At 42.4% G+C, this 26,437-nt stretch overlaps 1 protein-coding gene across 1 annotated transcript in view; it reads right to left on the minus strand.

Moving 5' to 3' along the window:
- LOC139417925 (globoside alpha-1,3-N-acetylgalactosaminyltransferase 1-like) overlaps positions 1-25,364 on the minus strand; it is a 43,012-nt gene extending 17,648 nt beyond the window's left edge. Inside the window, exon 1 of the mRNA XM_071166918.1 lies at positions 25,123-25,364. Coding sequence (XP_071023019.1) covers positions 25,123-25,207 — 85 coding nt within the window. The 5' untranslated portion in view covers positions 25,208-25,364. The remainder of the gene's footprint in view (positions 1-25,122) is intronic.
- Between the last annotated feature and the right edge of the window lie 1,073 nt (positions 25,365-26,437).

Below are 26,437 nucleotides of genomic sequence, written 5' to 3' on the forward strand. Positions count from 1 at the left end.
ACAACACCGTACTAGGCAGCCAGAGCATAAATCAAATCTAGTTGTAAACTCCCCTATGAGATCAGTGAGGAGCAGACAGGCCCCTAGACGGGGATTATCTTAGAACACATCTAATATAGTATTGAGGTGTACCACACTGGTCGTAAAGGAAGTCCAGTGGACTTGTCCACCTCCAAAACAAAATGGCAACAATAACCATTACTTGCCATGTGTAGGTTCAACTACAATACAAACTAGTAAAATGCTCCAATCATGTGTTCCGGTAGTATAATATTTCAGAATAAATCGGTAGGATAACTGGTCCCTTTGAGCACCAGTACCAATACCAGCGACAGTCAGTCAGTCTAGCTACAATCAGTAGGATAACTGGTCCCTTTGAGCAGCAGTACCAATACCAGCGACAGTCAGTCCAGCTACAATCAGTAGGATAACTGGTCCCTTTGAGCAGCAGTACCAATACCAGCGACAGTCAGTCCAGCTACAATCAGTAGGATAACTGGTCCCTTTGAGCAGCAGTACCAATACCAGCGACAGTCAGTCAGTCCAGCTACAATCAGTAGGATAACTGGTCCCTTTGAGCAGCAGTACCAATACCAGCGACAGTCAGTCAGTCCAGCTACAATCAGTAGGATAACTGGTCCCTTTGAGCAGCAGTACCAATACCAGCGACAGTCAGTCAGTCCAGCTACAATCAGTAGGATAACTGGTCCCTTTGAGCACCAGTACCAATACCAGCGACAGTCAGTCCAGCTACAATCAGAAAGAAGGGTAGAGACCTAACCAATCAAATTACCCTTGACGACAGCGACATAGGAGTCACTCAGAGTGCAGAACGTAGAAGGGAATTTCCAGTGCACTCTTCCAATGGTTAACACGTCACTAATAAATAGAATCATTCATTCAGGAGGAAAATTATTAGAATCATTAACCACGATCACACCACGTACGACGAGTACTTCTGTCGTGAGGTTAGCTCCTCTGTGGATAACATAGCTATGAAGTCTATTTCATAGCTATCACCACTACATTAGTGGAAGACACAGTGACTGGTAGTAAAACAACTACAGACTCCCTCGACACCAATTCTGACTGACCTCCAGGCATTGACCTGAAAATTACCTGACTACGTCAGACTCATTCTGAACAAGTTGTAATCTGCCAGGATGCTTGGTTTTCTTCCCTTGACATGCGCGCTTGTGTAAGCATAAACACACATGCACAACGGAACATCCAATTAGGATTTATGCTAGGATCACTTAAGGGTCCAAGCAAAATACCAGCCTTAGTAAATAAAGTTGAACATTTACTTCTAGGCCTTTGACTCTACAGCACTCACCAGTTTTCTTCCCAGAAGTCCAAAGGTCATCCCTGTACTGCCCAAAACGAGTGCCTTCCAGCTGTAAACTTATCAACTTAGGATAGTGCCTAAGCAACACACCAAGTAGGAAAGCCCTAGATATGGCATTAGAGACAATGCCATGATAGTCATTTTGCCAGAACATTGGACGTGTATAGAATACAGTCCAATTAGATGATTTTTTGTGTGAGAACTATATTTGGTATATCTTTTGTTTATGCTTTCATTCCTTTTCGGTTCAGTTCGACACAGTTAGAGCCATAAACAAAGTCCCCATACAACCATCACTTAGTGCCACAACGCCGCTCACTGGGGAAATGAATGTAATTATATATATTTCATGTGTGTGTGTGTGTTGTTAACATCTGCCTAAGTTACTGCCCAGATCTTCCAGTCTGGACGACGACCAGACGATGGGTCCGGAACGGGGACCCCAAATCCGGACACCCACAGCCCATCCTTGTGGCGGCATGCCCCGCTGTCAGGGAGCCTACCAAGGTAAACCACCAGAGGGGGGGGGGGGGGGGGGCGCAACGGCGATCACCAACCAGGACATCCCCTGGCCTTTCCTGGGGTACTTTTCAGGTTCCAGGGAACCTACCAAGGTACATCACTAGAAGGGACCGCAACGGCGATCACCAACCGGACATCAACTGCCATCCTTGTGGTGGACTGCTCCGCTTTCAGAGAAGTTCAACCACCAGAGGGGACTGCAATGCATAAAGGTCACAGCATGATCAAAGGTGAGAGGTCACTTGATCGGGTCAACAGGAAGTATTATTAAAGAGATGCTTTGAAATACAGATAGCGATGTAGTAGTGTGGACAGCAGGTGAGGCCACACACACAGATTCCTGTTGAACACTGTCTCTTCAACTACCATATTTTCTCAATAACAGTCTCTCCTTCACCTCATCCCTCTCCCCCCTTCTCCCTAAATCCTCTAGGTTATATCAGCTGTGTTGGTGAACCCCTCCTGCATCTGAGCTGGCTCCATAGAGGGCACAGCATGATCAGAGGTGAGAGGTCACATGGTCGGGTCAACAGGAAGTATTGTTAAAGAAAAAGCTGTCCCAGAGTTAATGATCCTTGGTAATTGTAGCATTTCACCTCCTGATGATTATGATGACTGACAGTGTTAGAATTAAATAATAATAATAATAATAATAATAATAATAATAAATAATTAATAAATACAAGGCTTAATCATGCTCTCTCTCTTCTCCATCTGTCTCTCATCTGCAGCTTTGTTTTGATGTGAGAGAGGATGCCAACCCCAGTCCCGTCATTGCCACATCACCCGCTCTTAAGATAACCTTCAGGTCGACTGGGAGCCCAAGGCAGGTTAGGAGACACCACTAGAGACACTATGTAGTTGTGATGGACTGAGAGAATATTAAGTTTAGTAGCATTGTAATTCATTAATCATATGCTGTCTTCCCTGCTCCTCTGTTCTTACCACTTTCTGTCTTTTACACTCTCACACCTCTCTCCCCTCCTCTCTCCCTTTTACACTCTCACACCTCTCTCCCCACCTCTTTCTGTCTTTTACACTCTCACCCCTCTCTCCCCACCTCTTTCTGTCATTTACACTCTCACCCCTCTCTCCCCACCTCTTTCTGTCATTTACACTCTCACCCCTCTCTCCCCTCTTTCTGTCTTTTACACTCTCACACCTCTCTCCCCTCTTTCTGTCTTTTACACTCTCACCCCTCTCTCCCCTCTTTCTGTCTTTTACACTCTCACACCTCTCTCCCCACCTCTCTCCTTTTACACTCTCACACCTCTCCCCACCTCTCTCCTTTTTACACTCTCACACCTCTCTCCCCACCTCTTTCTTCCTGTTTTTATAATATACACCAGATGTGCAATGAAGTACAGATTTAACTTGTATTTATAATATTACAATTATAATATTTATAATGCATGTATTATGTATTTATAAACACTTGGATAATGAACTTCTTTCAATAAAGCGTTTCACATTCTCTACTGGTTGAAATAAAGTCTCATTTGATGAAATACTACACCTATCCTGTGTCCTCAGATCAGTGCAGATGAAGGAAATGAGATATTGAGATGAACTGTTTATTCAAGTATTTACATGATACATAGAAAGTATAGGGCACCTTTCTTTTAAAATTCTGTTTCTATATATATGTGAATTATAAATTAGTCTTTAACTAGTTAAATCATGTTTCTAGTCTATTGCATAGTTACAATGTGTAACCATAGATGGACCAGGATTGGTAAACACTGTTGAAGTGTATAATTGTAATACAAACATACAGACACAGCATCGTTCAAAGACTGGAGTTTGATACTCTTGGTATTGGATATGACTGAAAAAGACCTGAAGCACACCTTTATTTGCCAAGGTAGAGCACATGATCAGTAAATATATTCAATGTACAGGCTACAATGCTACAATGCTACAATGCTACAATGCTACAATGCTACAATGTGGGGATCTCATGGTAATAACTATATGTATATGACTTCCATCCTTAGCACAATAAAAGTTCAATTATATTCTACTCCATCCATTGGCTTCATGAATGCCATTCAGACTGTTTTGAAGTGGATACAGCCGGCGATGAAAGGTTCATAACTCGGTTCTGAACTAATATTGATACCAAACGTTTGGGGCAGCTAGATAGCTAGCTACACATCCATAGACATACGGGTATTTGTATTCTCCACTGAACAATAATCAAGAAAATAGTTAGCTTGCTACGCTACTTTCAGCCAGCTGCCTTGCATGGCAAATACCAGCAAGGCAAGCTTACACAATTGTACATTCAATTGGCTGTAAATGCTTTAGCTAGCTAGATTCCTTACATCCACTGTTTCACAAGACGACAGCCTGGTTTGGTGTTTTTCTCAGGAGTCCGTAAAACATTAAACACGAATTACGATTTCATACTCATGTCACAACGCCCATAAAGTTAGCCAGATAAAATGAATTTTATGACAAAAAAAATATGCATAAATTGTCTCTTCATTAACTAACAGACATCAAGAACAACAACAAAAATCATAACAGCAAGGCCAACTGAATACGTTTGAGTGCCTGTATGGCATTATTTACCTGTGTGTGTCCCCATGTATGAGCACATGTGTGCATTTGAGAGTGTGTGTATATGCCTGTGTACAAACACCTGCACGGCATCAGCCTCAGGCAAACCGGAATTAGCTGTAAAAACACATTCCCCCTCAAACGTACTTTTTGTTATGTTTTATTTTGACATTGTTTTTTTTTTTTCTTCAGCTCAGTGTTCAGTCACTCATGGGGACACTACGTCACCACAAAATCCACAGGTAGAGCTAGATAATTCAAACCCCTTGGGTGATGTCATAGAGTTACATTAGAAGTGCCCATCCAAGAAGGCTCAAGGTCATTGGCCACAGATAAAATGACGTCGCATCACGTTATATCTACAGTGTCTTTGATTGGACTGATTTGATTGGACTATGTCAATATCATAGCTAGACAAGCAGTCATCGTCATGAATAAATTAAACAATCTACTGACAAATCCTTTTCAAATCCTTGTCATATGAAGAGAAACTATAGATAAAAACGTATCGGTACTCATCGGCCATTGGGCATAAACATTACACAACAAGTTGGAAATTGCAAATTCAACAAGGTTTGTAAAGGAATCAATTCAAAGCAATCACTAGCCTTCTATTCAGTGGAGAGGGTGTGTGGTCCATGTCTGGGTTTAAGGGTCTCTTTTCCCATTTTAAAAGGATAAACATTCACATGCAACACCATGGGCCAAGAAAAGGATAAATACATTGGCCATGCTGTCAATCCAGCATGACTTCTGCAGAGTTCAAAACAACTGGAAAATCTATACTTCTGTGAGATCAAAACTGGAAATTCAGAAAAAAAAAATACTAGCTCAGACTGGGAATCTACATTTTGAACGGTCATCCAACTCAGAATTCCAAGTCAGGAACTCGGGCCTTTCTAGAGCTGCGACCTGAAGATCTCTGATGTCATCATGATTCGACCTTGCCCCCCCCCCCAACATTTTCCCACGAAAGACCACCTTCCTGTTCAAGTGAGCACAGCACAACAAGGTGAGTCCAAAAATGTATTCTATGCTGCTGCATAAATGAAGTAATATGCCAGGGAGATGTGTATACTGTATATATATAGAGAGATATGTATTATGTAGCTAAGAAATTAATACTAAGTGTATGTTGAGTAGTAAGCTGTTAGTAGCCCATGGAACGCTTTCGACATCTTGTAGAGACCTTGCCCCAACGAATTGAGGATGTTCTGAGGGCAAGGGGGAGGGGGGTTCCTAATGTTTGGTGTACTGTGTGGAAGCCTCGCTGTGTCCAACCTCTGAAAAAAAATTGTAGACCTCCACAAGTCTGGTTCATTCTTGGGAGCGATTTCCAAACGCCTGAAGGTCCACGTTACAAACAATAGTACGCAAGTATAAACACCATGGGACCACGCAGCCGTCATACCGCTCAGGAAGGAGACGCATTCGGTCTCCTAGAGATGAACGTACTTTTGAGAGAAAAGTGCAAAAAGTCAGTCCCGGAACAACAGCAAAGGACCTTGTATAGAATGACTATCTTCAAAGTAATGACGCGGGATGTCGAGTTTGATATGAAAGCTTATTTTTAGTAATAATACTTGTTCACGTTACATTTAACAACTTTAGATTCTACAGAACTATGAAAGTAAGTTGCAAGCGACAAATCAGGATGATCCACATAACTGGCGCGTTTTTTTTTTATTTATTTTTTTATTTCACCTTTATTTAACCAGGTAGGCTAGTTGAGAACACCTTTATTTAACCAGGTAGGCTAGTTGAGAACACCTTTATTTAACCAGGTAGGCTAGTTGAGAACACCTTTATTTAACCAGGTAGGCTAGTTGAGAACACCTTTATTTAACCAGGTAGGCTAGTTGAGAACACCTTTATTTAACCAGGTAGGCTAGTTGAGAACACCTTTATTTAACCAGGTAGGCTAGTTGAGAACACCTTTATTTAACCAGGTAGGCTAGTTGAGAACACCTTTATTTAACCAGGTAGGCTAGTTGAGAACACCTTTATTTAACCAGGTAGGCTAGTTGAGAACAAGTTCTCATTTGCAACTGCGACCTGACCAAGATAAGGCATAGCAGTGTGAACAGACAACACAGAGTTACACATGGAGTAAACAATTAACAAGTCAATAACACAGTAGAAAAAAGGGGAGTCTATATATACATTGTGTGCAAAAGGCATGAGAAGGTAGGCAAATAATTACAATTATGCAGATTAACACTGGAGTGATAAATGATCAGATGGTTATGTAAAGGTAGAGATAGAGATATTGGTGTGCAAAAGGGCAGAAAAATAAATAAATAAAAACAGTATGGGGATGAGGTAGGTGAAAATGGGTGGGCTATTTACCAATAGACTATGTACAGCTGCAGCGATCGGTTAGCTGCTCAGATAGCAGATGTTTGAAGTTGGTGAGGGAGATAAAAGTCTCCAACTTCAGCGATTTTTGCAATTCGTTCCAATCACAGGCAGCAGAGAACTGGAACGAAAGGCGGCCAAATGAGGTGTTGGCTTTAGGGATGATCAGTGAGATACACCTGCTGGAGCGCGTGCTACGGATGGGTGTTGCCATCGTAACCAGTGAACTGAGATAAGGCGGAGCTTTACCTAGCATGGACTTGTAGATGACCTGGAGCCAGTGGGTCTGGCGACGAATATGTAGCGAGGGCCAGCCGACTAGAGCATACAAGTCGCAGTGGTGGGTGGTATAAGGTGCTTTAGTGACAAAACGAATGGCACTGTGATAAACTGCATCCAGTTTGCTGAGTAGAGTGTTGGAAGCAATTTTGTAGATGACATCGCCGAAGTCGAGGATCGGTAGGATAGTCAGTTTTACTAGGGTAAGTTTGGCGGCGTGAGTGAAGGAGGCTTTGTTGCGGAATAGGAAGCCGACTCTTGATTTTATTTTCGATTGGAGTATTTTCGATTGGAGTTCGATGGGTCTGGAAGGAGAGTTTAGAGTCTAGCCAGACACCTAGGTACTTATAGATGTCCACATATTCAAGGTCGGAACCATCCAGGGTGGTGATGCTGGTCAGGCGTGCGGGTGCAGGCAGCGAACGGTTGAAAAGCATGCATTTGGTTTTACTAGCGTTTAAGAGCAGTTGGAGGCCACGGAAGGAGTGCTGTATGGCATTGAAGCTCGTTTGGAGGTTAGATAGCACAGTGTCCAAGGACGGGCCGGAAGTATATAGAATGGTGTCGTCTGCGTAGAGGTGGATCAGGGAATCGCCCGCAGCATGAGAAACATCATTGATATATATATCTCTCTACTTCCTGGCGCAAGGCATTCTGGAACTGGCAGTCAAAAGCGTAATTCAATATAGCAATACAACAAAATGTGTATGTAGTTCTCTCAATCTCCAACACACAAATTCTAATACAATTACATTTGTAAATAACTGTAAAGAAAATGTATTTAGATACAGCTCAATGAATTAACTTAAACATTAACTCTGTAACCCATTAAAGTTACAAAAACCTTGTGGATGCTGGAGGAAACGGGTACAAAAGTATCAATATCCACAGTAAAACGAGTCCTATATCGACATAACCTGAAAGGCCACTCAGCAAGGAAGAAGCCACTGCTCCAAAACCGCCATAAAAAAGACAAGACTACGGTTTGTAACTGCATATGGGAACAAAGATCAAACTTTTTGGAGAAATGTCCTCTGGTCTGATGAAACAAAAATAGAACTGTTTGGCCATAATGACCATCATTATGTTTGGAGGAAAAAGGGGGAGGCTTGCAAGCCGACGAACACCATCCCAACCATGAAGCACGGGGGTGGAAGCATCATGTTGTGGGGGTGCTTTGCTGCAGGAGGGACTGGTGCACTTCACAAAATAGATGGCTTCATGAGGGAAGAAAATTATGTGGATATATTGAAGCAACATCTCAAGACATCAGTCAGGAAGTTAAAGCTTGGTCGAAATGGGGTCTTCCAAATGGACAATGACCCCAAGCATACATCCAAAGTTGTGGCAAAATGTAAACTTCTGACCCACTGGGAATGTTGTGAAAGAAATACAAGCTGAAATAAATCACTCTACTATTATTCTGACATTTCACATTCTTAAAATAAAGTGGTGATCCTAACTGACCTAAGACAGAGAATTTCTACTAAGATTAAGTATCAGGGATTGTGAAAAACTGAGTTTAATTGTATTTTTTAAATTTTATTTCACCTTTATTTAACCAGGTAGGCGAGTTGAGAACAAGTTCTCATTTACAACTGCGACCTGGCCAAGATAAAGCAAAGCAATTCGACACATACAACAACACAGAGTTACACATGGAATAAACAAAACACAGTCAATAAATAATACAGTAGAACAAAAGAAAACAAAAAAGTCTATATACAGTGTGTGCAAATGAGGTAAGTTAAGGAAATCAATAGGCCATGGTGGCGAAGTAATTACAATATAGCCATTAAACACTGGAATGGTAGATCTGCAGTAGATGAATGTGCAAGTAGAGATACTGGGGTGCAAAGGAGCAAGATAAATAAATACTGTATGAGGATGAGGTAGTTGGATGGGCTGTTTACAGATGGGCTATGTACAGGTGCAGTGATCTGTGAGCTGCTCTGACAGTTGATGCTTAAAGCTAGTGAGGGAGATTTGAGTCTCCAGCTTCAGAGATTTTTTGCAGTTCATATATTTGGCTAAGGTGTTTGTAAACTTCTGACTTCAACTGTAAATAATATAAATATTAAATATGTTGTTTTGTTGATACCCAAATAGCAGACAAGATATGTTGAAATCCATGGACATCATGGAAATACTGACATCATATAAACATTTAAAACATTTAAAAATCCAATAAACACACTCATTAAACATTTCTTCAACAACTATAACAAAACTAATCGTGCTCTATTTTTTGTCTAGAGCTAAGGCAAGTGTCAAACACACATTAGTTTTGGAATGTAAAAACTCTGGTCTTTTCACCCCGGAAACACGGAAGGTTCGGGAATTTATCAGTTTCCTCCAGATATGACTCTTGGCATTCAGGCCAAAGAATTCAATCTTGGTTTCATCAGACCAGAGAATCTTGTTTCTCATGGTTTGAGAGTCCTATAAACTCCAAGCGAGCTGTCACATGCCTTTTACTGAGGAATGACTTCCGTCAGGCCACTCTACAATAAAGGCCTGATTTGTGGAGTGCTGCAGAGATTATCCTTATGGATGGTTCTCCCACCTCCACAGAGGAACTCTGTCAGCGTGACCATCAGGTTGGAGAGATCTGGTGCCGGAGGAGATAGCTGCCGTTTTTCGGGCTCCTAACCAATTTTGTTAATGTGGGTTTTTTTCACGTTATTTCTAACTTATTTTGTACATAACGCTTCTGTCACCGTCTCTTATGACCGAAAATAGCTTCTAGATATCAGGACAACAATTACTCACCTTAACACCATTATCCCAGAAACCTATTAGTGGCCAGGACGTCGATCATGGTCGACAGGTCAAACTTCTTTCTAGTAGACCGCATAAAAGTTTTCTAAAGATATACTACCGTTCAAAAGTTTTACGTCATTTAGAAATGTCCTTGTTTTTTAAAGAAAAACTCATTTTTCTGTCCATTAAAATAACATCAAATTGATCAGAAATACAGTGTAAACATTGTTCATGTTGTAAATGACTATTGTTTATGGAATATCTACATAGGCGTACAGAGGCCCATTATCAGCAACCATCACTCTTGTGTTCCAATGGCACGTTGTCTTAGCTAATCCAAGTTCATCAATTTAAAAGGCTAATTGATCATTAGAACACCCTTTTGCAATTATGTTAGCACAGCTGAAAACTGTTGTTCTCATTAAAGAAGCAATAAAACTGGCCTTCTTTAGACTAGTTGAGTATCTGGAGCATCAGCATTTGTGGGTTCGATTACAGGCTCAAAATGGCCAGAAACAAAGAACCTTCTTCTGAAACTCGTCAGTCTATTCTTGTTCTGAGAAATGAAGGCTATTCCATGCGAGAAATTGTCAAGAAATTGAAGATCTCGTACAGCGCTGTGTAGTACTCCCTTCACAGAACAGCGCAAACTGGCTCTAACCAGAATAGAACGAGTGGGTGCACCCTGGTGCACAACTGAGCAAGAGGACAAGTACATTAGAGTGTCTAGTTTGAGAAACAGACGCCTCACTAGTCCTCAACTGGCAGCTTTATTAAATAGTACCCACAAAACACCAGTCTCAACGTCAACAGTGAAGAGGCGACTCCGGGATGCTGTCCTTCTAGGCAGAGTTCCTCTGTCCAGTCTCAACATCCACAGTGAAGAGGTGACTCCGGGATGCTGTCCTTCTAGGCAGAGTTCCTCTGTCCAGTCTCAACATCCACAGTGAAGGGGCGACTCTGGGATGCTGGCCTTCTAGGCAGAGTTCCTCTGTCCAGTCTCAACCTCCACAGTGAAGAGGTGACTCCGGGATGCTGTCCTTCTAGGCAGAGTTCCTCTGTCCAGTCTCAACATCCACAGTGAAGAGGCGACTCCGGGATGCTGTCCTTCTAGGCAGAGTTCCTCTGTCCAGTCTCAACCTCCACAGTGAAGAGGCGACTCCGGGATGCTGTCCTTCTAGGCAGAGTTCCTCTGTCCAGTCTCAACATCAACAGTGAAGAGGCGACTCCGGGATGCTGTCCTTCTAGGCAGAGTTCCTCTGTCCAGTCTCAACCTCCACAGTGAAGAGGCGACTCCGGGATGCTGTCCTTCTAGGCAGAGTTCCTCTGTCCAGTCTCAACCTCCACAGTGAAGAGGCGACTCCGGGATGCTGGCCTTCTAGGCAGAGTTCCTCTGTCCAGTCTCAACCTCCACAGTGAAGAGGCGACTCCGGGATGCTGTCCTTCTAGGCAGAGTTCCTCTGTCCAGTCTCAACCTCCACAGTGAAGAGGCGACTCCGGGATGCTGTCCTTCTAGGCAGAGTTCCTCTGTCCAGTCTCAACCTCCACAGTGAAGAGGCGACTCCGGGATGCTGGCCTTCTAGGCAGAGTTCCTCTGTCCAGTCTCAACCTCCACAGTGAAGAGGCGACTCCGGGATGCTGTCCTTCTAGGCAGAGTTCCTCTGTCCAGTCTCAACCTCCACAGTGAAGAGGCGACTCCGGGATGCTGGCCTTCTAGGCAGAGTTCCTCTGTCCAGTCTCAACCTCCACAGTGAAGAGGCGACTCCGGGATGCTGTCCTTCTAGGCAGAGTTCCTCTGTCCAGTCTCAACCTCCACAGTGAAGAGGCGACTCCGGGATGCTGGCCTTCTAGGCAGAGTTGCAAAGAAAAAGCCACATCTCAGACTGGCCAAAAAAAGGAAAGATTAAGACGGGCAAAAGAACACAGACACTGGACAGAGATGTGGCTTTTTCAATCCAACTCTGCCTAGAAGGCCAGCCTCCCAGAGTCGCCTCTTCAATTTCAGGGTTGTTTTAACGTGCTTTTTTTTTCCAAAAAACAAGGACATTTCTAAGTGACCCCAAACTTTTGAACGGTAGTGTATACATTTTCACAGCGTTACCATGGAGATTAAGAATAATGGACAGTTCTGAAGCCCCTTCTAAATATTTTTTTAAACTGCTAATTGACATAAAATTGGACCAACCCGCGGCACTATAGTTGCTACATTTGTTTTCCAAACTGTCGCTACCTTAGCAACCATCTGCAGTTAGTACGTTTACATTTCCATTTCCTGTAACAGAATATTTTTGGTTGTTCCAGTGGTGGTAGTTTTTTTTTCTATGAAGTTGGGGTTACGTTTTCAATATGAGTGCTGGACCAAGAAGCAAGAAAACAAAAAAAAATCTACCACTTTCACATTGAGGAAGATTATTAAAAATGTGTGTCCCATCTGCCATTCAAACAGCTCTTACTAAAGATGGGAAAATGTCGAGAGACATTCAGAACTGTTCACAAGAATTATGGAAGTGACTTTCCAGCTAAAAGTGAAGAGAAAAGTAAAAAGAGTTGAAGTCTCAACTAGATGCCTAACAATCGTACCTTAGCTCAAAATCATTCCAGGTGATTTTTTATACCTTTATTTAACTAGGCAAGTTGGTTAAGAACAAATTCTTATTTTCAATGACGGCCTAGGAACAGTGGGTTAACTGCCTGTTCAGGGGCAGAACGACAGACCTTGTCAGCTCAGGGGTTTGAACTTGAAACTAGTCCAACGCTCTAACCACTAGGCTACCCTGCCGCCCCATTAAGAGTTGCATACTAGCAAAGCACAAGAAACTGTTCCAGAGTGGAGAAATGGTCAAAAGAGGAGCAGAATAATTGTTTGATGATTTCAAAAAAGAAATAAGAAATAATTATAGTATATCCAGAAATACTGTTACACGGCAAAACCATGATGGACGAGGACAAATGAGCGCGTGTTCTTTTCACTTCAATTTGATGAGGCGACAATGATGAGGCGACAATGATGAGACGACAATGATGAGGCGACAATGATGAGGCGACAATGATGAGGCGACAGACCTCAGTTGTGCAATTTTCATCAGAATGGTGTTTGATGATATGACTGCCAAAGAGGAACTGCTCACAATCATATCGTTGAAAGGAAAAACTCGAGGGGAGGACATTTTTTTGTGGCATTCAATGACTTCATTAATAGCGCTCGGTTACCCATTTATAAACTTGTGTCCCATAACTACAGTTGGAGCATCGGCCATTATTGGCCGCATCAATGGGTTTATTGCCCTTTGAAAAAGCGATGACATTCCAGACTTCCTCAATTATCCCCGCATGATCCATCAACAGGCATTGTGTCATAAAATGTTGACTGTGAAAAATGTCATGGATATTGCTTTCAAAATCGTGAATTCGACTCGGGCCAGAAGTCTGCAGAGGCGCCTCTTCATGTCTCAACTGGAAGAAAGTGAAGCTGAACACACAGACCTCTTGCAACACACGGATGGGTGTAAGGTGGCTTTAGTAGAGGTACATTCCTGGAGAGATTTAATCTGCTGAATCCGAGCAGTAGGAAGACAAAGTTAGATTGAGCTTTTTTTTGTTGGCCGCCGTAACTGTTCGCCTGAATGAGCTGCAAGGAAAAGACAAATATATTGTTGAATCGTTTCGTAATCGTAATCGTTTCGTAATCGTTTCGTAACGATCGTAATCGTTTCGTAATCGTAATCGTTTCGTAACGATCGTAATCGTTTTGTAATCGTAATCGTTTCGTAATCGTTTCGTAACGATCGTAACCGTTTCGTAATCGTAATCGTTTCGTAATCGTTTCGTAATCGTAATCGTAATCGTAATCGTTTCGTAATCGTTTTTTAAACAAAAATGTAAATTGCTGCTTAGGTTTTTCAAAAAAAAATGTCAGAGCTCGAAGGTCAGGGAAAAGCACCTGCACTTTGTGACTGTGGTCGATAGGTTGAACAGGTGAACAACATTATCGCAGACCGGCGCTTATAAGACCTGTGGGAACATTTATTGTGCTTTCTGTTTGGTGTGGAAGTTGATGTGGACAAAATTGCAACAAAAAAATTGCATCATTGTTTCACATGGAGACATCAGCCGTCAAGAGTTACATTTTGACTCTGGCAAAAGTGACCTCCAAATGGAATCGGGGGCATCAGGGGAACACTTTTGGAACCTTGTCGTGGAGGACAAATATCCAAAAAGTTGCCATCTACTTGACAGCTTTTTTTTGGGGGGGGGGGGGGGGGAATCAACCTACCTTTGCGAGTCAGACATGAAGATCATCAAGTCAAAATACCAGTCCACTGTAACAGATGATCACCTGGACACCTGCTTGAGGCTAGCGATCAGTGGCTACAAGCCAGACCATGCTAAGCTAGCTGACAGCATGCAGTGTAAATCATCCAATCAATGAGGATACATTAAATATTGGCGGGGGGGGGGGGGGTAGACCTCGTTAGGAACAAGGTGGAAAAGTATTTGTATAAAATGTAACTAAAGTCTGGGCACACTTGCCCTAGACCCAGTCCAACTACCCCAACAGATCCACAGACGTTGCAATCACACTACCCTTTCCCACCTGGACAAAAGGAACACCTACTTGAGAATGCTATTCATTGACTACAGCTCAGCGTTCAACACCCTATTGCCCTCAAAGATCGTCACTAAGCTAAGGACCCTGGGACTAAACACCTCCCTCTGCAACTGGATCCTGGACTTCCTGATGGGCCGCCCTAGGCGGTAAGGATAGGTAAAAACACATCTGTCACACTGATCCTCAACACGGGGGCACCTCAGGGGTGCGTGCTCAGTCCCCTCCTGTGCTGCATGGCCAAGCACGACTCCAACACCATCATTGAGTTTGCCGATGACACAACAGTGGTACAGTGGTTCATCCACTAAAAGTTTTGTGATTATGCTGCGGGACTTAGAGGTCATTTGTGGTTTAGTACGGTACCCTGTGTCACCACTTCATTGCTCCAGACCACCACCAGGGGGAGTTAGAGCACTGATTTTGCTTTTGGGTCCTACTGTGTCTCTAACTGACAGTGAATGGGTGACATAAACCTAAATAGAAACTGATAATTGTGCACAACTTCACTTCACTTACAGCTTTTCTCCCCCCCTCCCTCGCTCATTTTACGTTATTTGAAAACAAAATAATCTCCAAAATATTGTAATTTTGGAGATTATTATTATATTTATAAATTTAGAATGATATAAAAGCCTGTTGGACATTCTCACAGATATATTATCAACCCTGTTATTAGCAGGACAATATATACTGCTCATATTGTTCATGGCCCCCGATAATTAATTCTTAATTAACATAAAGGTTTAATAAATAAAAAATAAAATGTAGTAAAAACAACATAATGATGAGGGGAAAAAAGGATATGCTGGCCTTTAAGAACATGTTCGGCATTAAATGTTTGTCCTCTACAAATAGAAGACAAATTGTGCAAGCTACTTTTATGTCTGTTATAGATCATGGGGATATTATCTACATGCTACGGCATCAACACTTACATCGCTGGATGCTACTTATCGTTGCACACTCAGGTTTATTACGGGTTGCTAGCTACAGAACTCACCACTGTGTTTTATAACAACATGTGGGTTGGACTTCGCTGTCCGGGAGACGAGAACAACATGCTCTCTCGTGTTTATCTATAAAGCACTTCTGAATAAACTACCTTCTTATTTATCATCACTCATCAACATTAGAATTCCTAAAACCAGGTCTCAAGCACGGATTACACTTGAGGCCCATGTGGTTTCCACAGAGTTGTGTATGGATTCCACTTGAGGCCCATGCGATCTCCACAGAGTTGGGTATGGCTGCCTTTTCCTGTTACGCTCCTCACCTATGGAATAGTCTGCAGACTAAACTTAAACCTGAGACTTTTGTCCCCCAGTCACTCATTTTAAACATTTATAGGAGGATTTTTATTTTTGCATTGCTTGTAACTGTTTCGGGTGAAGTTCCTGTGCTGTTTGGGGAATAACCTGTTAGGGGAATAAACTGGTAGGGGAATAAACTGGTAGGGGAATAACCTGTTAGAGGAATAACCTGGTAGGGGAATAACCTGTTAGAGGAATAACCTGGTAGGGGAATAAACTGGTAGTGGAATAACCTGTTAGGGGAATAACCTGTTAGGGGAATAACCTGTTAGGGGAATAACCTGTTAGTGGAATAACCTGTTAGGGGAATAACCTGTTAGGGGAATAACCTGTTAGGGGAATACTGTTAGGGGAATACTGTTAGGAGAATAACCTGTTAGGAGAATAACCTGTTAGGGGAATAACCTGTTAGGGGAATAACCTGTTAGGGGAATAACCTGTTAGGGGAATAACCTGTTAGGGGAAAACATTTTAGTGGAATAACCTGTTAGGGGAATAACCTGTTAGTGGAATAACATGGAATAACATGTTAGGAGAATAGCCTGTTAGGGGAATAACCTGTTAGGGGAATAACCTGTTAGGGGAATAACCTGTTAGTGGAATAACATGTTAGTGGAATAACCTGTTAGGGGAATAACCTGTTAGTGGAATAACATGTTAGGAGAATAACCTGTTAGTGGAATAACCTGTTAGGGGAATAACCTGTTAGTGGAATAACATGTTAGGAGAATAACCTGTTAGTGGAATAACCTGTTAGGGGAATAACCTGTTAGTGGAATAACATGTTAGGAGAATAACCTGTTAGTGGAATAACCTGTTAGGGGAATAACCTGTTAGTGGAATAACCTGTTAGGAGAATAACCTGTTAGTGGAATAACCTGTTAGAGGAATAACATGTTAGGGGAATAACCTGTTAGGAGAATAACCTGTTAGTGGAATAACCTGTGTGTAAATATAATCTGTTGTTGTATATTTTTTATTTTAACTTTATTACCTAGGCGAGTCAGTTAATTATTATTTTCAATGACAGCCTAGGGGAATAACTAGTGGGTTAACTAACCCTAGTGGGTTAACTGCCTGTTCAGGGGCAGAACGACAGATTTGTACCTTGTCAGCTCAGGGATTTGAACTTGCAACCTTCCGGTTACTAGTCCAACGCTCTAACCACTAGGCTGCCGTATGTTTTTATTGTGTTATCTGTGATGGTTTTGTGTATTTTCTTAAATCATTGTACCTAAACTGTATGTGTAAACATGTATACGCAGGGCCCAGCTGTAACAGAGACCTTGGTCTCACTCTGTGTTCCTTGTTGAAACAAAGGTATAATAATTTGAATTTTTAATAAAATGCATAAATATGCGTGTGTATGTGTGTGTAAATGAGTGTTTTCACATGAGTTAAAATGTGAGCCTTCTGTCCCATGTGATGGTTATGCAGAGGCTTCAATAGGTTTCACATGACATGCCCCGAAATCAGTGTGACAATATGCCCCAACAAGACTTTCATGACAAATGTTCCTGCAACCGAGCCGATAGCTTGATAAATCCATTCAAACGCAACATCATAGTTGACATTCGCCTTATTGTGTGACACTGTGCATTTCTTTGTGATTCCTTGTTGACCAAACAGTAATTGCAAAAAAATGAAAAGATTTCAAAAGCTTGTCGTAATATCAGATTGCTGATACCAACATGGGTATCCGTAAATCAAAGAAGAATTGCACCATATAGCGACTGGACCAAACATTTCCTCCATACATGATTAGCCTTGCTCACAGTAAATACTGACGATATTTGCGAACGATTTAAAACAACAACAAGATAAACATTTTGTAGAAATTAAATACTGCATATTAGGGGGGAACATGAACGCGCCAAGACATTTATAAGGGGAATTAAATAATGCGCGTTCGAAACGGGAGTGGATGAGTTCGCTTCGTCAAAATAAAATTACATTAATAGATTTTTTTTTTTAAACACAAAAACGCCAACTCGTTAAACAAACCTTAACCATTTTATCTACTAAATCATATCACTTATCATATCTACATGTAGGCCCAATGACATCTAAGTACTTATTTTTTTTTTTAAATTGACTTGATTTTTTAATTGTACTCACTTATAGGCATTTTGACTGATGTCCCTGAAAATCACCTGGTCCCAGTTGAATGTACAGTATAATCTACAGTAGCGGTCTAAACCCGTCACTGTACAAATAAACGTTTCCATTGAGCTTCCCTCTCTCCAGAAGTATACACTCGTTCACTCTACTCAAGCAGGCATAACGTATTGGATTGGTACAGGCATGGCTGGAGGGAGGTCCCATCCGAGTCCCATACTAACTTCTAACACACCCTCCCCCATATTCCTCACACCAGTCCGAGGGAGTGTATGAGTGTACACTTCTGAAAAGGGTAGAACATCAGTACGTAGCCTATTTCTTCTAATAACTAGGTTGTTGTTCCAGCCTCCAGCCCCCCCCCCCCCCCCCCCCCCCCCCCCCCAGATTCAACTAATCAATGTCTGTCTGATCATTTAGTTAGTTATGTTAGCATCAAGTTTGTTAGTGCTGGAATGGATCAAAAGCCTGCAGTGTTCCGTCCAATAGAGCAGGGCATTGTCTCCCCCTGCTGTCTGTCTGTGTGAACTGCACTCCCGAACTCTGTCCTCCACACTTAGAACAAAAAAGGGTTCCAAAAGTATTCTGCGGCTGTCTACACAGGTGAACCCTTTTTTTTCCTTCTTTTTTTGGTTCCAGGTAAAACTCTTTTGGGTTCCATGTAGAACACTCTGCGGAAATGGTTCTACATGTAGCCAAAAGGGTTTCTTCAAAAGGGTTCTCGTATGGGGACAGCTGAAGAACCCTTTTTGGTTCTAGACAGAAAGAAAAGTGCTACGGGTGTACTGATGCAGTTATACCACTAGAGGGCCGGTTTCCCAGACACAGATTAAACCTAGTCCAGGGTTAAAAATCATTATCCGTAGAGATTCTCTACTGAACTCAATCAAATGTATTTATAAAGCCCTTCTTACATCAGCCGATGTCACAAAGTGCTGTACAGAAACCCAACCCAAAACCCCAAACAGCAAGCAATGCAGATGTAGAAGCACAGTGGCTAGGAAAAACTCCCTAGAAAGGCCGGGAATCTAGGAAGAAACCTGGAGAGGATCCAGGCTCTTTAGTTCAGGACTAGGTTTATCTGTGTCTGGGAAACCGGCCCATTGAGAATGACACAGTGATACATTCTTTATGTCAGACACGATGACCACAGATGTCAGAGATAAATCTTTCCCTCAGCTTCCCGCTAGCCACTCTACCATGAAGGCCTGATTGGTGGAGTGCTGTAGAGATGGTTGTCGTTCTGGAAGGTTCTCCCATCTCCACAGAGGAACTCTAGAGTTCTGTCAGAGTGCCCATCAGGTTCGTGGTCACCTCCCTGACCAAGGCCCTTCTCCCCTGATTGCTCAATTTGGCCGGGTGGCCAGCTCTAGGAAGAGTCTTGGTGGTTCTAAACTTCTTCCATTTAAGAAAGATGGAGGCCACTGTGTTCTTGGGGACCTTCAATGCTGCAGAAATGTTTTGGTACCCTTCTCTATATCTGTGCCTTGACACAATCCTGTCTCGCACCTCTACGGACAATTCCTTCAACCTGATGGCTTGGTTTTTGATCTGACATGCACTGTCAACTGTGGGACTTTATATAGACAGGTGTGTGCCTTTCCAAATCATGTCCAATCAATTGAATTTGCCACAGGTGACTCCAATCCAGTTGTAGAAACATTTCAAGGATGATCAATGGAAACAGGATGCACCTGAGATCAATTTTGAGTCTCACAGTAAAGGGTCTGAATACATACAGTTGAAGTCAGAAGTTTAAATACACCTTAGCCAAATACATTTAAACTCAGTTTCACTATTCCTGACATTTAACCCTTGTATAAATCCCCTGGTTTAGGTCAGTTAGGATCACCACTTTATTTTAAGAATGTGAAATGTCAGAATAATAGTAAAGATAATTATTTGTTTCAGCTTTTATTTCTTTCATCACATTCCCAGTGGGTCAGAAGTTTACATACACTCAATTAGTATTTGGCAGCATTGCCTTTACATTTTTTATCTCGGGTCAAACATTTCGGATGGCCTTCCACAAGCTTCCCACAACAAGTTGGGTGAATGTTGGCCCATTCCTCCTGACAGAGCTGGTGTAACTGAGTCAGGATTGTAGGCCTCCTTGCTCGCACACGCTTTTTCAGTTCTGCCCACAAATCCATAGGATTGAGGTCCCCATCTATGTCCCCATGTGCAGTTGCAAACCATAGTCTGGCATTTTTATGGCGGTTTTGGAGCAGTGGCTTCTTCCTTGCTGAGCGGCCTTTCAGGTTATGTCGATATAGGACTCGTTTTACTGTAGATATAGATACTTTTGTACCTGTTTCCTACAGCATCTTCACAAGGTCCTTTGCTGTTGTTCTGGCACTGATGTGCACTTTTCGCACCAAGGTACGTTCATTTCTAGGAGACAGAACGCCTCTCCTTCCTGAGCAGTATGACAGCTGCGTGGTCCCATGGTGTTTATACTTGCATACTATTGTTTGTACAGATGAACGTGGTACCTTCAGGCATTTGGAAATTGCTCCCAAGGATGAACCAGACTTGTGGAGGTCTACAATTTTTTTCCTGAGGTCTTTGATGATTTCTTTTGATTTTCCCATGATGTCAAGCAAAGAGGCACTGAGTTTGAAGGTCGACCTTGAAATACATCGACAGGTACACCTCCAATTGACTCAGATTATGTCAATTAGCCTATCAGAAGCTTCTAAAGTCATGAAGTCTAAAGTCTTTTCTGGAATTTTCCAAGCTGTTTAAAGGTACATTCAACTTAGTGTATGTAAACTTCTGACCCACTGGAATTGTGATACAGTGAATTTGTAAGTGAAATAATCTGTCTGTAAACAGATGGCGATGTCATGCACAAAGTAGATGTCCTAACCGACTTGCCAAAACTATAGTTTGTTCACAAGAAATGTGTGGAGTGGTTGTAAAAACGAATTTTAATGACTCCAACCTAAGTATTTGTAAACTTCTGACTTCAACTGTATGTGTCTACTTAGTGTATGTAAATATGTAAACTTCCGACTTCAACTGTATGTAAATAAAAGGTATTTCAGTTTTTTATCTGTGTTAAGTTTGCTGAAAAATTCTGTATTTAATCCATTTTAAAATAAGGCTGTAACTTAAACAAAATGTGGGGGGAAAAAAGTCAAGGGGTCTGAAAACTTTCCGAATGCATCAATTAAATTAAAATAATTTACTTTTATACTTTATTAAATAAAATACTTGACTTGATATTTCTTTGATGATAAAAGCCTGGACAACCCTCTTTACATGCAGCTCGATATTGAGGGTCAAAGAAGACGTTTCTGGCTGTAGGCTTTGTCATTGGTGGACAAATCCAGACGTTTCTGGATGTAGGCTTTGTCATTGGTGGACAAATCCAGACGTTTCTGGATGTAGGCTTTGTCATTGGTGGACAAATGACCAAAGTTATTTCAATCTGGGATCTAGAACCTCTGATTTCTTATCAACCAGGAAGTTGGCACACATCCAATATTTGATGTTTATTTAACCCTTATTTTGCCAGGTAAGGTAACTCAGAACACATTTGCATTTACAGCAACCGCCTGGGGAATAGTTACAGGGGAGAGGAAGGGGGATGAATGAGCCAATTGGAAGCTGGGGATGATTCGGTGGCCATGATTTTTTTGTTGTTGCCAGGACACCGGGGTTAACACCCATACTCTTACAATAAGTGCCATGGGCATCTTTAGTGACCACAGAGTGTCAGGACACCCGTTTAACGTCCCATTCGAAAGATGGCACCCTACACAAGGAAATGTCCCCAATCACTGCCCTGAGGCATTGGGATATTTTTTTATAACAGAGGAAAGAGTACCTCCAACACCACTTCCAGCATCATCTGGTATACCATCCAGGACCAACCCTGCTTAGCTTCAGAGGCAAGCCAGCATTGGGATGCAGGGTGGTATGCTACTGTCAGCAAGACACTTGTAGCTATGCCAGCTTGGGCCCCACAAGGGTGCATTCTCAGCCCTCTCCTGTACTCCCTGTTCACCCACGTCTGTGTGGCCATGCAGGCCTCCAACTCAATAATCAAGTTTGCAGACGGCACTAGTATGGTAGGCTTGATAACGAACAACAACAATGAGACAGCCTACAGGGAGGAGGTGAGGGCACTCGGAGTGTGATGTTTGGAAAACAACCTCTCACTCAAAGTCAACAAAACAAAGGAGATGATCGTGGACTCCAGGAAACAAGAGCACCCCCCTCCCTATCCACATCGAAGGGACAGCAGTTGAGAAGGTGGGAAGTTTTAAGCTCCTCGGCGTAAACATCACAGAGAAGGCTGAAGAAATTTGGCTGTTACCTAAAACCCTCACAAACTTTTACAGGTGCACAATTGAGAACATCCTGTCAGGCTGTATCACCGCCTGGTACGGCAACTGTACCGCCATCACTTGCAAGGCTCTCCCGAGGGTGGTGCAATCTGCACAACGCATCACCGGGGGCACACTATCTTCCCTTCAGGACACCTACAGCACCGATGTCACAGGAAGGCCAAAAAGGAAGGCCAAGATCATTCACCCCGCTACCATCCAGAAGGCGAAGTCAGTACAGGTGCATCAAAGCTGGGACCAAAAGACTGAAAAACAGCTCATATCTCAATGCCATCAGACTGTTAAACAGCCATCACTAACACAGATAGGCTGCTGCCAACATACAGCCTCGAAATCATTGGCCACTTTAATAAATGGATTACTAGTTACTTTAATAATATTTACATATCTTACATTAGTCATATCATATGTATATACTGTATTTTATACCATCTATTGCATCTTGCCTATGCAGCTCGGTCATCGCTCATCCACATATTTATATGTACATATTCTTATTCCATCCCTTCAGATTTGTGTGTATTAGGTAGTTGTTGTGGAATTGTTAGATTACATGTTAGATATTACTGCACTGTCAGAACTAGATGAACAAGCATTTCACTACACTCGCAATAACATCTGCTAACCACGTGACTGTGACCAATAAAATGTGATTTAATTTGCCTAGGTCTGATTGGTAAAGAAAGCTGCTTGTCATCCACATAGCAGTGAAACGGAATCATGACAGAGGATGATGTCACAAAGGGGAAACATACACAGGGATACATAGAGAACTAGGATAGATAACTAGGATAGAGAACTAGGATAGAGAACTAGGATAGAGAACTAGGATAGAGAACTAGGATAGAGAACTAGGAGATAGAGAACTAGGATAGAGAACTAGGATAGAGAACTAGGATAGAGAACTAGGAGATAGAGAACTAGGAGATAGAGAACTAGGAGATAGAGAACTAGGATAGAGAACTAGGATAGAGAACTAGGAGATAGAGAACTAGGATAGAGAACTAGGATAGAGAACTAGGATAGAGAACTAGGATAGAGAACTAGGATAGAGAACTAGGATAGAGAACTAGGAGATAGAGAACTAGGAGATAGAGAACTAGGAGATAGAGAACTAGGATAGAGAACTAGGTTAGAGAACTAGGAGATAGAGAACTAGGAGATAGAGAACTAGGAGATAGAGAACTAGGAGATAGAGAACTAGGAGATAGAGAACTAGGATAGAGAACTAGGTTAGAGAACTAGGATAGAGAACTAGGATAGAGAACTAGGATAGAGAACTAGGATAGAGAACTAGGATAGAGAACTAGGAGATAGAGAACTAGGAGATAGAGAACTAGGATAGAGAACTAGGAGATAGAGAACTAGGAGAGAGAACTAGGAGATAGAGAACTAGGAGATAGAGAACTAGGATAGAGAACTAGGAGATAGAGAACTAGGATAGAGAACTAGGAGATAGAGAACTAGGATAGAGAACTAGGAGATAGAGAACTAGGAGATAGAGAACTAGGATAGAGAACTAGGATAGAGAACTAGGAGATAGAGAACTAGGAGATAGAGAACTAGGAGATAGAGAACTAGGATAGAGAACTAGGATAGAGAACTAGGAGATAGAGAACTAGGAGATAGAGAACTAGGAGATAGAGAACTAGGATAGAGAACTAGGAGATAGAGAACTAGGAGATAGAGAACTAGGATAGAGAACTAGGATAGAGAACTAGGATAGAGAACTAGGAGATAGAGAACTAGGAGATAGAGAACTAGGAGATAGAGAACTAGGATAGAGCATTCAATGGCATTAGCAGTCATTACTGTTTTTTAATGAAACAGTTTGTGTGCTGTGAAGTAAGCGGAAGCCTGACGATTTAAAAAAATAAGTTGTTGATACTAAGAAGTTTAGAGTTTGGTTTGTCAATTATTCAGTGAGTAAGGGTCTATGCTTTTTAAGAAGATGTTGGAGCAGAGCAGTTTTAAAATAGTCTGGAAAGGAACCAGAGGTCAGGGAGACTTTAACAATAGACACAATGTTGGGGCCAACAGTAGACCTCTGAGTAGTCTCGTAGGGACCACGTCTAAGGGGCAGGTCTTCATGGTGAGCTACAGTATCAAGGAGAGACTCAAATGAGGAAAAGGAAGCAGTAGACGGTCTCAGAATAGTTGCCTTGAAGTGCCCCCTGACCAGAAATACTGGTGTGGGTTGGCTACTGTCAATCTGGGATTCAATATTTGTCTATATTTTCTGTAAAGAATCGTGAAAACTGTTCAAATAGATCTGCGGATCGATAATATCGCTATTAGAGGGACACCAACAACACGATCAATTGTTTTAAAACAGAATGTTCAAGTTGTGGCAGTTTTCTGGGATCAAGGTTGAGGCGTAGTCCGCAACGTTGTGATTTCTCATCATATCCTCATAGAATAATTGACGTTTGCAGGGCCTTCCGTTTACGTCCAGCCTTTCATAAATTCCCTTTTAAAAGCCCAAATGTGGTCATTTTACCAAGGTGAGACTTTAATACATCTAGAAGAAAAAAGAAACGCTACACCTATTTAGGCGAGGTGCTGGCTAGCGGAGTAGAACACTTGAAAATAAAAGAGAGCAGCACTCTAGGAGCTCAGATGCAAAATATGTAATTACCAACGTTTCGACAGCCAAGCTGTCTTCATCAGGGTATCAGAGACTTGAATACATGACATAAAAGCCATACAACGGAAATTGTGAACAGTGGGGCAGGACGACAGATGTTTACTTTGTCAGATCGAGGATTCGATCCAGCAACTTTTCGGTTACCGATCAAGTTCAAACAATGCAGCGATTACTCTGTGCAATAATCAATTTCTTATCTTTATAACAATGGGTATACATCTTGAAATGTAAATATTTCAACTTACCCCTCATTCGCTCACTTGCTGTGGTACAGCAACAGTTGCCGAAGACTAAAAATCTCCCCACCATCACCATCTGAAGGCTCGTCATCAGTGCTTAATTTGAGCCGGATCTTCTCCGTTTTGGACTGTTTTGTTCCGGAGCCTATTTGGTTTGAGCAACATTGTAACTTATGTGTGAGGCCAACGCTTGGCTGCGTGAGAAGCGCGCCAGTATATCTCGCATAACAAAAATGAGATCCACTTTCTATGATCTCTCTCCCTCTCTCTGCTCTGATAGACATCAGCCTGCAAACTCTCATCTCTCCAGCGTTGCACTTCGTCATTTATTTCCTAATAGAATCGCGAGAAGGGTTCTGAAGGAACTGCATCACCATTGATACATGTAAATACATTTGCCAAGTTATATAATTATTGCTGTCTGTTCAGAAATAATTCAGAATAGCCTACTACACCACGATAAGGCTTCTTTTTTTTTTAAATAGCGTAGCTGTGGATTGTATCCCAATAACAAGGAACAGACTTAGGTCGGGAACGCTGTTCCTTGTTATTGGGCTACAATCCATTGTTTTACAAAGTGAAACAAGAGAGAGGGATGCTTTTGGCGCATCAGCCATCACAACCGAGTTAGCTGCGCTTCAGTGAAACTGGAAAGCATTTTTAGGACAAAGCAGTTTCGATGCCAGCTTCACTTAAGCAGTCTGGATGCCAGCTTCACTTAAGCAGTCTGGATGCCAGCTTCAGTTCAGCGGTCTCGATGCCAGCTTCAGTCCAGCAGTCTCGATGCCAGCTTCAGTCCAGCGGTCTCGATGCCAGCCAGCTTCAGTTCAGCGGTCTCGATGCCAGCTTCAGTTCAGCGGTCTCGATGCCAGCTTCAGTCCAGTGGTCTCGATGCCAGCTTCAGTACAGCGGTCTCGATGCCAGCTTCAGTTCAGCGGTCTCGATGCCAGCTTCAGTTCAGCGGTCTCGATGCCAGCTTCAGTCCAGTGGTCTCGATGCCAGCTTCAGTCCAGCGGTCTCGATGCCAGCTTCAGTCCAGCGGTCTCGATGCCAGCTTCAGTTAAGTGGTCTCGATGCCAGCTTCAGTTCAGCGGTCTCGATGCCAGCTTCAGTCCAGTGGTCTCGATGAAAGCTTCAGTTGAGCGGTCTTGAGGCCAGCTTCAGTCCAGCGGTCTCGATGCCAGCCAGCTTCAGTTCAGCTGTCTCGATGCCAGCTTCAGTTAAGCGGTCTCGATGCCAGCTTCAGTTAAGAGTTCTCGATGCAAGCTTCAGTTAAGCGTTCTCGATGCCAGCTTCAGTTCAGTGGTCTCGATGCCAGCTT

This window comes from Oncorhynchus clarkii, chromosome 10 (assembly GCF_045791955.1).
Source record: "Oncorhynchus clarkii lewisi isolate Uvic-CL-2024 chromosome 10, UVic_Ocla_1.0, whole genome shotgun sequence".
NCBI lineage: Eukaryota > Metazoa > Chordata > Actinopteri > Salmoniformes > Salmonidae > Oncorhynchus > Oncorhynchus clarkii.